The sequence below is a fragment of the Paramormyrops kingsleyae genome, chromosome 17, assembly GCF_048594095.1.
Source record: "Paramormyrops kingsleyae isolate MSU_618 chromosome 17, PKINGS_0.4, whole genome shotgun sequence".
NCBI classification, from domain to species: Eukaryota; Metazoa; Chordata; class Actinopteri; order Osteoglossiformes; family Mormyridae; genus Paramormyrops; species Paramormyrops kingsleyae.
Window position 1 is genome coordinate 4,034,947 of NC_132813.1, and position 14,902 is coordinate 4,049,848.

Below are 14,902 nucleotides of genomic sequence, written 5' to 3' on the forward strand. Positions count from 1 at the left end.
CACTAATGTAATGCCCTTTCTACATAGAAAATGAAGCAAGGTTTTAATCCTGCAAGCAGTATTTCTTTGGGTTACTTGACTGGCGTGTTGAGTCACTGGTGTGCTGACCAAGAGTTAAATATATTACAAAACCTGACGTGACGTTGGGTGCTGTCGATATTCGGTTGGCTTTGTTCTCTCGGCCTCGACCTGTGTCACAAGTTCATTAAAAATCTGGGTGACTGGTCATTGAGCCTTACTACTGAGGGTTTCTGAAACAGAGTGGCGGCACATTTTCATCTGAACGTTCTTACAATGACGTAGACAGTGAAAGCAAACAGATAAACGACGCGCCGCGACTACTGTAAAAGGCGTGTTAAACGAGATGCGACTTTTTTTCATTTTGCCCTGAAAGTGCACAGCTTTACTGCATCTGCTAAAAACACTACCTGCTGAACTATAATTGCGGAAACATCGTACAAGAAAAACCGCTTGTTTTGTTGTTTAGCGTTTTATAAGGACGTTTACGTATATTAATAACCTACAATGAATGTTTTTTGACAAGAAACTACAGCTGGTAAACCAAAATTTTCATTTCCAGATGTCAGTTCTGCTCGTCACCGAAGGTGCGCGCACGCATTCATACGTAAAATCGTACGCTCCGCCCCGAGACTAAAATCACCCTCCCTTACTGCATAACGTCACGGTAATTGTAGTTTTTTTTGTATGATCCTTTCCTTGATATAAACTGTTAGCATCCTGATTTTTAACTACATTTCCCTACAACGCATCCCCGAGTCTCGCCTTAAAAAGCTGCTTTATAAAGAAGTTGTTTTTGCTGCAGCGCTTGATCTGGATCTCCGGGCTGACAAGGTGGAGATGTAGGTATCTGTTGCTAGGGAGATTTTTTAAATTTAAATTATTTTTAACCTCTCAGAACAGAAAATCAGTTATTTTAATGAACATTAATCGTCGTCATCCCGTTTCATTTCTTAACATTTAAAACGTTATAATAAAAGCGATTATGTAGTAACCCCGTGTAAGGAGACGTATAAAACGGGATTTAACGGTTTTTTTTTTATTGGTCGCTGATCTAAATAATTTCCGGCGATATTTTATGATACTTATTGGCTCTTGGTATACGGATGAGACGTGAATATCACATGTTGGCTAATGATGTATTTGATTTTTAGCATATCGTTTCCTTATAAAGGAGGCGTCTGTTTTTATTGCTTCCTGTATGCGTTTAGATGCGGGTTGTCGCTGGGCGTTGTGTGATGAGTTTGTCAGACTGTGTCACTGCAGCAGGACACTGCTGACGCTCTGGGAATGGGACAGACGGGTGGCGGACGTCGCGCAAAACACGACAACACAAAAATGCATTTGGTCTCAATGGTCGGTAGCCGTATTGAAATGTGACGTGGAACACAAGGACAAACATCGGGTTCACTTTTGTTTTGTTCTGTTTTGACGGGGTCCCACTTCCCGATCTCCGTACCCGACCTGCCTCGTATCTTCTGCAGTTACGTGAGAGGAGCCGCAACGCGACTCGTTTGCTCACCTGTTCGACGTACCATCTGGACCTGTTCTACCCTTCTGTGAAGATATTGTCCGTATATCTTATATAGAGATAAAGTATCGAATAAGTCGGATGGTAAGATAAGGTGCTGCACCTTCTGGTACATGATTGTATTTCGGCACTGACCGCCTTTAGTCAGGATGGTTCTGTAGAAGTTCTCCTATCCCAATCGGTTATGCTTAGGTTATTTTAGGTGGCTCTTCTCTTCTAAATAGTTGCGTGTCGTTTGTGTCTCCCTAGAAATTTCACCTGAAGACTGCTTTTGCTGAAGAAGTGATCAGTAGCCTTATGTTGTGCAGCGAAGATGAAAGACCTTGACTTAGGAAAGGACTACTTGAATGTCGGCCCAGGGTATCGCACTGTGCCAAGTGCAGATGCTCCACCGGGCCCAGAGACCGACTCGTATCAGCTCTCCAAGGTGCAGGTAGGTCAAACCCCAGAGTTTGACCTGGGTGACAGTGAGGGTGTGAGCTGTAAGCTGCCTCCAGTAGGGCAGAGTCTTGGTTGTCTGGCACGTGAATCACAGGTGTGTCATTCTAGTCTGTCAGTCAACCTCATTCCCTCCTCCTGCCTCACTGAAAAGGAAGAAATGGGCCACCCTCTCACCAAAATATCAAAGGTGCAAAAGGGGGTTGATCACACAGAAGGGGGATGCATGCTAATTCTGGGGTTTTTGGAGGTGGTTGGGGTGGGGGGGGGAGTGTTGACTGTGCTGTTGCAGTGTACATCCTGTTCAGATCACAATGTCCATTTTTAGCCTGATTTCTAGAATCTTGCGTTACTGCCAAGCTCCCTTCCACACAAGGGTATGCCAGCAGCGAGAGACCTTGAGCAGTTAAAGTCAAAATGGTCGAACAGCTGCTGTTTTGTTCAGACAGTGCGCAAGCTTTTGTGTGTGTTCTGTGTTTTTGTTCCTCTCTCTCCCTCCTCTCCGCATTGAGTCAGCAGAATGAGAGCGCAGCTTCTCCTTCCATCCCCCTCCCTTTCCTAAGAGAGAGTATCTAAACAGTGCCTGTAGCTGATTGGCTGTTCCCCAGCATACCCCATGCTTGGCTTCCGTTGTTTATATAACCTTGAGCGTCTCATTGGCTGCTCGGCCAGCAGGGGTAGCCAATAATAGCCATCTGTAGTGACGTCAGAGCTCTTTGGGCCCTCTACTGGCTGGATGGTAGTGTAGCCTCTGAGCTGTTAGCATGTCTGCGCAACGTGAGATTAGCAGGCAAACGTGTGATGGGGGTGCTGTAGAGGCTGTAGGCTTGTTTACTCAGAGCCGGCTTGATGGTTTAGCACTTTGTAAACAAGGCGGCCTCTGTAATTCTTGCAGTTTTTTTTCTGTAAAGTCTGAGTCCTGCTTTGTTTCGTTTCATATTATAATAAAGTTTAGTTTTTTTTCTTGTTTGTTTTTTGTTTTTACCTGAAGCAATGCTGAGATGGTTTGGAAGCTGATTGTGCTTAGGCTTAAGAGGTCACATGACTGATGGTGTTTACGTGGCGTGGCTTGTCAGGATGCCTTGGAGACGGCGGCGCGGGCGGAGGGAGGCCTCCCTCTGGAAGGAGGAAGCACCACCCACCTGAACGAGGATGAGGAGGAGGAGGAGGTGATTGGCTGGAGGAAGTACCAGCAAACCGTGAACATGCTAAAGCCCTTTCGCACCACCAGCAAGTGAGTCACTCGTCTTTCAAGGTCATCGGTTTGGGCTGTTCTTCTGGCCAGATTAGAACAGCTCTGTCTCTGCCCCTGACTCCATGCCTGGCTCCGCCCCTAACCTCTCCCTTCACCCCAGGCACCAGCACCCAGTGGACAATGCTGGCCTTTTCTCCTTCATGACCTTGTCCTGGATGACGCCCCTCGCACTGAAGGCCTACCGGCAGGGCCAGCTGCTCCTAGGTGACGTGTGGCCTGTCTCACACTGGGAGAGTGGAGAGACTAACCGTAAGAGGTCAGTGTCGGAGAAGACCATATCACATCTGCAGGTTTGACTATATACTATCAACTGACCCTGGATGTGTCGTCCCCCCCCCCCCCCCCCCAGGCTGACGGCACTCTGGGAGCAGGAGCTCCAGGTGTGCGGGCCGCAGGCCTCTCTGCGCCGTGTGGTTTGGGCCTTCTGCCGCACACGACTGCTGCTCTCCATCGTCTGCCTCATGGTCACACAGCTGGCAGGCTTCAGTGGTCCAGTAAGTGCCTCCCATCTTTCTCTCTCACTTTCTTTCTATCTATCTCTCACACTCTCTCCCTATTTCTCTCTCTCTCTGACACACACACTTTGATCCACTTGTGAAGTCTACAGGTGAGTTTTTCGGTTGGACTTGGCAAAGCCTACCTCAGTCTCACCCTCACCTGAAATGCAACACTGCCTTGCAGTGCAGACGCCCGTAGGGGCACAGACTTGGGCATAATGGTATAGTCCTCTTACAGGACTTTACATCATCAGCTCCCTGATGGTGGCCTGTTTCAGGCCTCGAAACATGGTCATCAATGCCTAGTGTCGTTAGCCAGCCTGATGTTGCTCCTTTAGCGAGTGTGGAAGTTCAGACTGCACATGTCCTGACCATTGACAGCCTTTATGCCAGAACAGCAAGGGAGCCCTGCAGCAGGAGCTCATTGGACAGTGCCAGCAGCTCATTGGTAGTGGCCCAGACTAGGGTCCAAATGGGCGGGGCCAGTAGAACTGTTGAGATCATAACTAAACACTTGTCCATAGCATGCCTTAGTGCAGCTCTGTTAGTAGCACATTGTCCCACATTATCCTGTCTCCTGATGTTATAGTACTTCATTTGACTTCTAAGTTAACTTAAGAGCCCCCCTATGTGATCAGCCTTGCTTTCTGTGGTTGTCAGGACACTGTTTTGATGATGATGATGTTGATGATGAAGATAGCATTGCTGTGTTGAATTGCTTGGGTCTGTAGCCTTTCTGTAGGTTTAGGCAGGTGTCTGCAGGTGTTCAAGAGGACAGGGCTTTCAGGGTTAACGCACCGGCTTTTTCCAAGGAGAGCTTCTGTCACTGTCTCTCTGCGGGGTATGTAACAAGCTTCTCTGTCCTGCACTGTCTGCCTGCTCCACAGCCCCTCCCCCAGGTAACCTCAAGGTCACCTATGTGTCTACATGTGATTGGCAGGTCTCTCAGGACCGGGCCCTGATAGGGCCACGCCTTTAGTAATGTGACCAAAGCTACAGCAACCACCGCGACAGGTGGGCCAAACTGCTCGTCCAATCAGACTCGGCTTCCAAAACGAACTTTGTGAGAAGGGGTGGAAATACATCCGCACAGGCAACCCCCCCCCAGGCGTGCGTGCGTGTGTATGTGCGCGTGTGTGCGCGTGCGTGTGTGCATGCATGCGTGCAGGGGTGGGGGGCGCTGGACTCTCAGCTTGCCACTCCCCCTGGAGGGACATGTGACAGAGGCTGTTCTTCAGACTTCACAGGCCGTCCGTTAAACTGCGGAGGGAAATATCGCGGGAGGCGGGGCGCGGAGCCGTCCAAAGCTGACAGGTAAGGGTACGTTCTCCTGGGCTGCCAGCAGGGGGCACTCTCCTGCTGTAGCTCTGTCTGACTGCTGCACATGATGGGTGTCTGCTCATGCCTGTGTCGTAGGGCGTGTGCCGTGCACAGGGTAGGAGTCTGGTCCTTGTTAGCCGCACGCATGTCGTGCGACGACGCCGATCCACACCGACTTCAGCCGGCAGCCCGTGTTGCATGCCGGGGCCATAATCGGCCGCAAAGAACGCTTTTTTTTTCTTTTTTTCTTTTTTTTTCCCTCCCTTGTGGCGTGCTTGGACTGCTAAGCCCCTGGAAGGGCCAGGACACAGAATGTAAGGGTGTGGGACACTGGGGGTGCACTGGGACCCCCCCCCCCCACCGCGCATGGAAGCGCAGGATGGACCCTCCCGATAGACATTGCTGCTTTTGTTTAGTGCCACGTCTCACTCTGGACAAAGGAGACAAAGAAACTGTGTGTCGAGCGGTGGCACCTGGAGTGGGGGCGCGGAAGCCACCGGAAAGGGCCCGTGGCCCTCTGGGACTCTGCGACTGGACTGTGGTCCTTACTGCATCTGCTCTGTTCCTGCGTTGTTAATGAAGCCTGTTTTGTGATTACCTGGGTTCACACTTAGCCTGACTTCTATGCTAATAAACGATGGTGACACCTTGAACTGTGTGGGACTGGCACTCTGCAAATGGTGTGGGTGTGTGTGTGTGTGTGTGTGTGTGTGTGTGTGTGTGTTTGCTGAGTGTGTGCATTTGGATATTTGAGTGGGCACTGTTCATGGCTGTATCACTTTTTGGTTCTCTCTCTCTCTCTTTCCCCCTCTCCCTCCCTTTCTCTCTCCCCTTATCCTGCACTTTCTGTGTAATTAAAGTGCTAATGTTTGTTTTCAGGCATTAAAAACAGATTCCTCACTCAGCCACACGACCATGTGACTGTAGGTATGATGTCGCTGATTCCGTGGGACTGAAACTCAGAGAGATGTTGTTGCCGTCGTCATTGTCTTAATGTGGAATGTGCTGGAATGATTGTCTCAAAATGGCCCTGCCGGCTTTTATTTGTTTCTCTTGTTCTTTTTCAAAGGACCTTAATAGAAAAAGGCCAGCACAGGTAAACGCTGGGCGTACGCCTTCCGAGGCGCGAGTACTAATCAGCGGAGGTATTGCGGCGTGTCTGTACTGTTTCTGAGGAGAGAGTGGATATTGTGATGCTGCACTGGAATGGCATGATTGGCTGAGGCTGCTGATGATGGCGGTGAGTGGGCGGGGACAGCCAGTGGGGGTGCAGTCAGTCACGCTGCCTGTGTTGTCTTGCCCCTCGTCCACAGGCCTTCGTGGTGAAGCGGTTGCTGGAGTACACGCAGCGGGCCGAGCCGGACCTGCCCTACGGCCTGCTTCTGGTGCTGTGCCTGCTGGCCACGGAAATGGTGCGATCCTGGTCCCTGGCTCTCACTTGGGCCCTTAACTATCGCACGGGTACGCGCCTGAGAGGTGCTATCCTGACCATGGCCTTCCAAAAGATCCTGCGACTGAGGAGCATGAAGGACAAGTCCATGGGCGAGGTGAGGGGCGGCCGGGGCGGGCTGGTGTTCCATATGGGCTACTTCCTGTGCTCTGTGATGAGGTGACAGCATGTGGCAGTTTTACTTACACAAAAATGATTGGTTCCGAGAGATAACCAATCAGATTCATCTGCAATCCTATTGGTTATCTCTCTGAACCAATCATTGTTCCTTCTGCCCTCAGAACATTTTTGTGTAAGTAAAGCTCCCATGAGCTGATGTGACGGCACCTCTCCTGTTCTCAGCTGATCAACTTGTGCTCCGGCGATGGACAGAGGATGTTCGAGGCAGCCGCCGTGGGCAGTCTTCTGGCTGGAGGGCCGCTCATCGCCGTGCTGGGGATGATCTACAACCTGATCATCTTGGGGCCCACATCCCTGCTGGGCTCTGCCGTCTTCATCCTCTTCTACCCTGCGATGGTAACCAATCGCACAGGCGGGCATGGTGGGAGGGCAATGGGCACAGGGGGATAGGCAGACAGCTGAACAAGCAGACACTGTTCTCATCTAATGTAATGAGAAGATGACTCCAAACACGAGTAAAGTGTGTGCAGATCGTGGGCTTCAGCGTCCTGAACAAATTTATTCATGTATTTATTTGTAACTCTACTGCTCCCGTCTTTGCCTAAATTCTCAACATTCCAACGTTGTTCACATTAACATCTTGTGTTAATATTGTCATACTTTTTTTGTTTTGCACTTGTCTTGTCTCTCTCTGCACTTTATGTATATATGTAGCACCGCGGTCCTGGGGAACCGGGCCGCCGTATGCTGTGTACTGAATATGGTTGGTGTGACAGTAAAGCCCCCACTTGACCTTGACTTGACTTAACTCGGCTTGAAAAATGGAGGATAGTTTTCTCACTTGTCGCCTGTATGTGCCAGATGTTCAGCTCAAGACTGACGGCCTACTTCAGGAGGAAAGGCGTGACCATGACGGACCGGCGTGTGCAGAAGATGAACGAGATCCTCAACTCCATCAAGTTCATCAAGATGTATGCCTGGGTCAAGGCCTTCTCTCAGGAAGTGCGCCGTAAGTGTCCGGCTCCCGTCCCTGTCTGCATGCGTGTTTGCGTGCGCGCGTCTGCGCAGATGGGTTCAACGTACGTATCGTCCCACAGGCATCCGTGAGGAGGAACGTAAGATCCTTGCATGGACAGGATACTTCCAGAGCATCACAGTGGGCGTGGCTCCAGTCGTTGTGGTGATAGCCAGCGTTGCCACGTTTTCCGCCCATATGCTCCTGGGGTATGATCTCACTGCAGCCCAGGTATGACATCATAGTTGCCCTGTAGGTGTAATGTAAATCGTCTTGAAGGGTGAGGTCGCTGGAGAATGTCTATTGTTTTGTACCCGACAGGCATTTACCGTGGTGACAGTCTTCAATGCCATGACATTTGCGCTCAAGGTCACACCCTTTTCTGTCAAGTCTCTGTCTGAGGCGTCTGTGGCCATGGAAAGATTTAAGGTTTGTTTCTCTTCTGTCCTCCTAGAGATGACTAAGCATTATGTGTGTGTGCATGCCTGCCTTCATGATCTTACACCTTCATGCAGAGTCTGCTCATGATGCCAGAGGTGGAGATAATCCAGTCGTGCCCACAGCGCCCCCATGTGGCTGTCGAACTCAGCAGTGCCAGCTTCGCATGGGAGACCAGTGGGCACAGTGCCCAGCCCACACCCCGGGGCACTCCCTCAGTGGGCTTGGCCCAGAGGCGTGGCCACAAAAAGCCTTCAGAGAAGCTGGAAGTGGGGAAGCAGTCAGAGGATCCTGGCAGGCAGCTGCTGGCTGAAGGCGAACCGGCCGGAGCCGAGGGCGAGGCCACGCCTATCCCCACAGTCAGCCAGCGGCTCCAGAGAACCCTACACTGCATCGACCTCTCTGTGCCCAAGGTCCGAGCCCTGAAGTACCTGCCGGCAAGCTTCTGCAAACATCACTCACTCTGATGACCTTGAGGCGACTCTGTTGTGAAAGGTGCTGCTTAAAAATGGTGTGTTATTCTCCTCTCTGACACAGGGCCAGCTGGTGGGCATCTGCGGTAGCGTGGGCAGTGGCAAAACATCGCTCATCTCTGCCATTTTGGGCCAGGTAACCTGTTTTCCTTGGGGGGGTGGGGGGGGGGGTACACTGTCCTCGGGGCAGGTTGATTCAGGATCTATGGAAGCCTGTCGCTTCAGCCCTGACCTTTGACCTGCTGCCACCCCAGATGACTCTGTTGGAGGGCTCAGTGGCTGTAAATGGAGACTTTGCCTACGTGGCCCAGCAGGCCTGGATTCTCAACGCTTCGCTGAGAGATAATATCCTGTTTGGGAAGGAATATGACGAAGAGAGGTGAGTAGTGGTCACTTCTGGGGGGACAAGGAGGCTTGCCGTGGGTCCGAACAGGCCTGACCCGCCCTGATGCCCCTTACGTAGATACCAGAAGGTGCTTGGCTCCTGCTGCTTGAGACCAGACCTGGCCATCCTGCCCTGTGGAGACCTCACCGAGGTAACACTGTTGTCCTCTGGCTGATGTTGGCTGGGGTGCATTTCTGCTGTACGTCTGCCCACCCCCCCCCTTCCCCTTTGACTTGGCAGATCGGGGACCGTGGCGCCAACCTCAGTGGAGGCCAGCGGCAGCGCATCAGCCTCGCCCGGGCCCTGTACAGTGACCGCGGCATCTACATCCTGGACGATCCACTTAGTGCCCTTGATGCCCACGTGGGGAACCACATCTTCAACAACGCCATTAAGAAGCAGCTACGCCAGAAGACCGTCCTCTTCATCACCCATCAGCTACAGGTGTGGGGCGTCTATGTTCCCCGTCGCGCGGCGGCCTGAACGTGACCGGGTGTAACGGCCATGTGGCGTCTCTCTCTCAGTACCTGGTGGACTGCGACGACGTCATCGTCATGAGGGATGGCAGCATCACGGAGCAGGGGACGCATGACGTCCTCATGCGGCTCAACGGCGATTACGCGGCCATGTTCAACAGCCTGCAGCTGGGGGAGGCGCCCTGCGTCGAGGCAAGGGGGCGTTGAGCGTGTTAATGTATGTCTCTGTCAGAGACACGGGGAGGGAGAGGGCCTTAACGCCGTTCTGTTATGTCAGGTGACGAAAAAGGCCTCCGGAAACTCTCTGAAGAAACCACCAGAGAAAAAGGCAGGCTCAGTGAAAAAGGACAAACCTGTCAACAAGGACAGTGGTGAGTCCCTCTGTCCCTCTCAGTCTCTCAGTGTCTCTGCCTCTCTCTCTCTGTAAGTTACTGTCCCTCTCTGTCTCTCAGTGTCTCTGCCTCTCTCTCTCTGTAAGTTACTGTCCCTCTCAGTCTCTCAGTGTCTCTGCCTCTCTGTCTCTGTAAGTTACTGTCCCTCTCAGTCTCTCAGTGTCTCTGCCTCTCTCTCTCTGTAAGTTACTGTCCCTCTCTGCCTCTGTGTCTCTGCCTCTCTCTCTCTGTAAGTTACTGTCCCTCTCAGTCTCTCAGTGTCTCTGCCTCTCTGTCTCTGTAAGTTACTGTCCCTCTCTGTCTCTCAGTGTCTCTGCCTCTCTCTCTCTGTAAGTTACTGTCCCTCTCAGTCTCTCAGTGTCTCTGCCTCTCTCTCTCTGTAAGTTACTGTCTGTGAATTTGTGTGTTTCTCTGTGTCTTGCCTCTCTTTGAGTCATAGTTTGAGTCTGTTTTTGAGTCACTGTCTCTGTTTCTCTGCCTCACTGTCTGTGAGGTTTAGTGTCTCTGTGAGTTTGTGTCTCTGTGTCTATCTTTGACTCTGACTCTAGGTCTGCCTTTGTGAGTCAGTTTATGAGTCTGTCCGGGTCTCTTCCTCTCTGTGAGTCTGTCTATCTGAGTCTCTGTCTCTGCTGTATGTTACTGTCCATGAGTCACTCTCTGACTTCCTGTCCTTCTCTTCCCCACAACGCAGGTCAGCTGATGCAGGTTGAGGAGCGTGGGCGGGGCTCGGTGCCCTGGTCGGTCTACGGGGTGTACATGACGGCAGCGGGCGGCCCACTGGTCTGTCTGCTCATCCTGGTCCTTTTCATGCTCAACGTGGGGAGTACGGCTTTTAGCAACTGGTGGCTCAGCTACTGGGTCAAACAGGGCAGCGGGGTCAGTGTCTCGCCTCCTACGTAACTCATAAGACACGAGTATCAGGTTGGTGCATGTCTGTGACTGACTCTGTTGCCCCCGATGGACAGAACACGACATTGTGGCAGGGGAACAGCTCTGTGGTGAGTGACAGCATGAAGGACCATCCTCTGATGCACTACTATACTGCCATCTACGCGCTTTCCATGGGCGTCATGCTCATTATTAAGGTGGTTCGTGGAATTGCCTTCGTCAAGGTATGCAGCACTCCTGTGTGTGTGTGTGTGTGAGAGTGATAGAATGGTATACATACCCTTTCTTCCGTGTGTGTGTGTGTGTGTGTATATTGTATATTTACCCATCCTCTGCTCAGTGGACTCTCCGAGCATCCACCCAGCTCCATGAGGAGCTGTTCCGGAAGATTCTACGCAGCCCCATGAAATTCTTCGACACAACGCCAACAGCCCGCATCCTCAACCGTTTCTCTAAGGACATGGATGAAGGTAGCCGGACGACCATGCCGCAGCTTTCTCATGTCTGTCCCCCGGATGTTTCTTGTGTTGATTGACACCCCCCGTCCCCCCAGTGGACACCCGGCTCCCGTTCCAAGCAGAGATGTTCATCCAGAACGTGATTCTGGTCTTCTTCTGCCTGGGCGTCATCAGCAGCGTGTTCCCCTGGTTCCTGGTATCTGTGGGCCCCCTGGTTGTTCTCTTCACGGTGCTGCACATCGTCTCTCGCATCTTCATTCGGGAGTTGAAGCGCCTGGACAACATCACGCAGTCACCCTTCTTGTCGCACGTGACCTCCAGCATCCAGGGCCTCACTTCTGTGCATGCTTACAACAAGGGGGAGGAGTTTCTGAACAGGTGAGTTGGGGGGGGGCAACCGGGTCACGGCTTGTGGCCCGCAAGTGTGTTGACCACCACTCAAACCACACATATATGCGTGTCTCCTGAGGTTTTGGGGCCCCCTGCTGGGCACTAATGGCCACTACACTAGACTGGGGCTGCAGAAACGACAAACCCAGCCCTGCCCATGTCCACACCTTTTCTGCTGCTTAATGAGTCAGTCGGGTTCATTCGCAGGTATCAGGAGCTGCTGGATCAGAACCAGGCCCCATTCTACCTGTTCAGCTGCGCCATGCGCTGGCTGGCTGTGCGTCTGGACCTGATCAGCGTGGCTCTGATCAGCATCACTGCGCTGATGATGGTGCTCATGCACGGGCAGATCTCCCCCGCCTACGCCGGCCTGGCCATATCCTATGCAGTGCAGGTGAGGCTCTGCCTTCCATCCCACTCTCATCCCACCCACCTCCACCAGACCAGCGCTCACTGCATCTCTCCCAATCCTCCATCTAGCTGACTGGGCTGTTCCAGTTCACCGTGAGGCTGGCGTCTGAGACTGAAGCTCGCTTCACCTCCGTGGAGAGAATTCATCACTACATCCAGGTGAGAGGGATCTCCCTATTACATCTAGGGGAGCTGGGACCCATACCTGTGCACTGTGCATCTACTCTACTTAATTGCCCTTTCAACCACCAGTCCCTAGCCTTGGAGGCCCCTGCCCGGATCAAAAACAAGGCCCCCCCGACAGACTGGCCCCAGGAAGGCGAGATCGTGTTTCATGACACGGAGATGAGGTACCGAGAGAACTTGCCGCTGGTTCTGAAGAAACTTTCCTGCACCATCCGGCCGAAAGAGAAGATTGGCATCGTAGGTCGAACTGGCTCAGGTGCGTCAAACTCCTTCTTGCCCGGAAACATCGTTAATATAACTCCAAGAAGTCTGGCTGGCTGGGTACTTGTCTGGATGCTGATTGGCTGGCCGTGTGCCTCTCTGGATTATGATTGGCTGGCTGTGTATCCTCTCTCAGGGAAGTCCTCTCTTGGCGTGGTGCTCTTTCGCTTGGTGGAGCCTTGTGGTGGCACCATCCGGATTGATGGCATCAACATCTGTGACATCGGTCTGGCAGACCTACGCAGCAAGATGTCCATAATCCCACAAGAGCCTGTGCTTTTCAGTGGGACTGTCAGGTATGGGGGGTGGGGTGCAGTAGCTGGAGTGTGTATGCTGGTGTAATGTCAGTGACCTGGGTAACTTAGCTTCTGTTCTCTAGGTCTAACTTGGACCCTTTCAACCAGTATGCAGAAGACCTGATTTGGGATGCACTGGACAGGACACACATGAAAGAATGTGTAAGCGTCAGGGGTCAAAGGTGACAAGTCAGGCATCAGAAAGCATGGATAAGCCCACCAATGAGAAGCTGAGTCTGTTCATGTTCACCGTTCTCTCCAGGTTGCCCAGCTGCCTCTGAAGCTGGAGTCCGAGGTGCTGGAGAATGGAGAAAACTTCTCGGTAGGAGAAAGGCAGCTTCTGTGTGTAGCGAGAGCTCTGCTGAGGCAGTGTAAGGTATGGAGGCACAGACATGTGCAAGTTTGTCACATTCACAGGTGTGTAGCGAAATGCTATTGCTTCCTGATCCCTAGATTCTGCTTAAAAAGACCTAATGGAAAAATGGCAAATAAAAATACAAGCCACGATATAAATATGTGTATATACACAAGTCAGTCTAAGTCATAATGACGTAAAATGAGGAATGCCTGAAATTTCACAGTTCCTTGCTAACCGGCTGTACCTACCCCTGCAACATTTTGGCAGGTGCTGATTCTGGATGAGGCCACTGCTGCTATGGACACGGAGACGGACTCGCTGATCCAGGAGACAATCCGTAGTGCTTTTCTGGATTGCACCACGCTGACCATCGCACACCGGCTGCACACTGTGCTGAACTGTGACCGAGTCATGGTGCTCAATCAGGGACAGGTACACCAGTGGCCACATTCTCCGCTCACAGCCCCGGCAGCTTCCTACACTGGTGTGAGGTCATTTCCTCCTCCTTCTTTTACAGGTGGTCGAGTTTGATGAGCCATCTAAACTTCTGGCCAATGAAAATTCTCGATTCTGTGCCATGCTGGCAGCGGTGGAGAACAAGATCTCCGTGAGAGGCTAAGACTGACGTCGGGTGGAGACCCGCGCTGGAGAGGGCTCAGAGTCCCCTCCTCGCCCTCCCAGATGCTCCAGCCCTGGCCTCAGCTCTGACTGCACACCTGTATGCACACCTGCAGTACAAGGCACTGCTAGTCAGGGGTGCTGTGCTGAGCTTGGTGAGGCCCTTGGACGTGTGCTGGGGCCGTCCTGGGAGAAGCCTGCTCAGAAATCTTTCTTGGCTCAGATGGTCAGGGATCAACTGGTACTGAACAATAGAGCTTTACATGTGTAGCTATAATCATTTAAAAGGGTCTGTTTTTTAGGATATCTATCTATATGCACATATTTACTGTGGAGAGGATGTATGCTGGGTTTATTTTGTACTGACTTTGTATGTAAAACATCACTGTATGACATGTTAGTATATTTTCATATGTGTGTACCTGTCATTGTAGTCTGATCTTAAACCGTTCAACGATTTAATGGTGTTCAGAGCTCTGTGATGCTGTTGTCATGTGACTCAAACCATGGACCCTGGCTAGGGTGATTTGCGCACATGCCCAGAGGTGTTGTTCAGGTGGTTAAGTCACACAAACCTGTGTTCCTTCAGCTCCACGCACATTTCAAATTAGCTGCTGGAAGGATATAGCCTGCTTATTCTAAGGCAGGGGTATGAAACTCCAGTCCTGGGGGGCCAGACCCCTACGCAGTTTTGGGTTTCCCCAAAACACACCTGATTCACCTCCTTGCACTTCCTTGAGCTAATTAATACACAGCTCTTGAGCTGAATCATTTGTGGTGCGACAGGGAAAAAACTAAGCCACGCAGGGCTCCAGCCCCCCAGGACTGGAGTTTGACACCCCTGTTCTAGAGCTCCCCCAGCTGGTGGGTTAGGGCTCTCTAAAAGTGTGTCATGTCAGGACCTTAATCCAGGGCTGCTATCTGCTACCAGGCTTTAGCCTGGGAAACTGCTGTAACAACAGCCCTCTGATGGACCTTACAGTGCGTGTGTGTGCACACGCGTGTGTGTCTCTGTGTTTTTCCTAGTTTTATTGCCTTAGCATGATGCGTTAAGCGCATTGAAGAGGCAAGAAGGGAGCAGATGTCTCTTTAAGATATGTTAATAAACCTATTTTATGGATACATTTGCACTTGTGTGTTTGATCAAGAGAATTCAGCAGAGATGTATTCACAGCCCTGCACACGAATCTGACACAATCATTCACCGGAACATAGTGAGTCACATAAA

The 14,902-nt window shown here is 51.7% G+C and overlaps 1 protein-coding gene across 4 annotated transcripts; it reads left to right on the forward strand.

The window, feature by feature from the left end:
* Positions 1-716: 716 nt before the first annotated feature.
* abcc5 (ATP-binding cassette, sub-family C (CFTR/MRP), member 5) lies at positions 717-14,794 on the forward strand. Of its 4 annotated transcripts, none has more exons than XM_023821960.2 (29): positions 717-860; positions 1,799-1,982; positions 3,064-3,221; positions 3,343-3,498; positions 3,592-3,736; positions 6,373-6,606; positions 6,852-7,025; positions 7,491-7,638; positions 7,727-7,875; positions 7,966-8,073; positions 8,160-8,495; positions 8,620-8,691; positions 8,810-8,934; positions 9,019-9,091; positions 9,181-9,384; positions 9,465-9,608; positions 9,694-9,787; positions 10,500-10,684; positions 10,774-10,920; positions 11,037-11,166; positions 11,250-11,532; positions 11,752-11,938; positions 12,025-12,114; positions 12,208-12,397; positions 12,539-12,698; positions 12,782-12,860; positions 12,961-13,074; positions 13,324-13,488; positions 13,574-14,794. In XM_023821960.2, exons 2-29 carry the CDS (start codon positions 1,863-1,865, stop codon positions 13,673-13,675), a joined length of 4,272 nt encoding a protein of 1,423 aa, XP_023677728.2. In that variant the 5' UTR covers positions 717-860; positions 1,799-1,862; the 3' UTR covers positions 13,676-14,794. The 4 variants fall into 4 exon arrangements, with proteins under 4 accessions (XP_023677728.2, XP_023677737.2, XP_023677742.2 ...); XM_023821969.2 differs by lacking the exon at positions 717-860 and adding an exon at positions 1,497-1,633; XM_023821974.2 differs by lacking the exon at positions 717-860 and adding an exon at positions 1,503-1,643.
* The last annotated feature ends 108 nt before the right edge of the window (positions 14,795-14,902 follow it).

What these genes read in the sequence shown, in the direction of transcription:
- abcc5 (XM_023821960.2), top strand. Translation starts at nt 1,863, where the DNA reads ATGAAAGACCTTGACTTAGGAAAGGACTACTTGAATGTCGGCCCAGGG. An exon ending in TGGCCATGGAAAGATTTAAG is followed by an intron (nt 8,074 to 8,159) that starts GTTTGTTTCTCT and finishes ACCTTCATGCAG; the next exon opens with AGTCTGCTCATGATGCCAGA. An exon ending in TCATCACCCATCAGCTACAG is followed by an intron (nt 9,385 to 9,464) that starts GTGTGGGGCGTC and finishes TCTCTCTCTCAG; the next exon opens with TACCTGGTGGACTGCGACGA.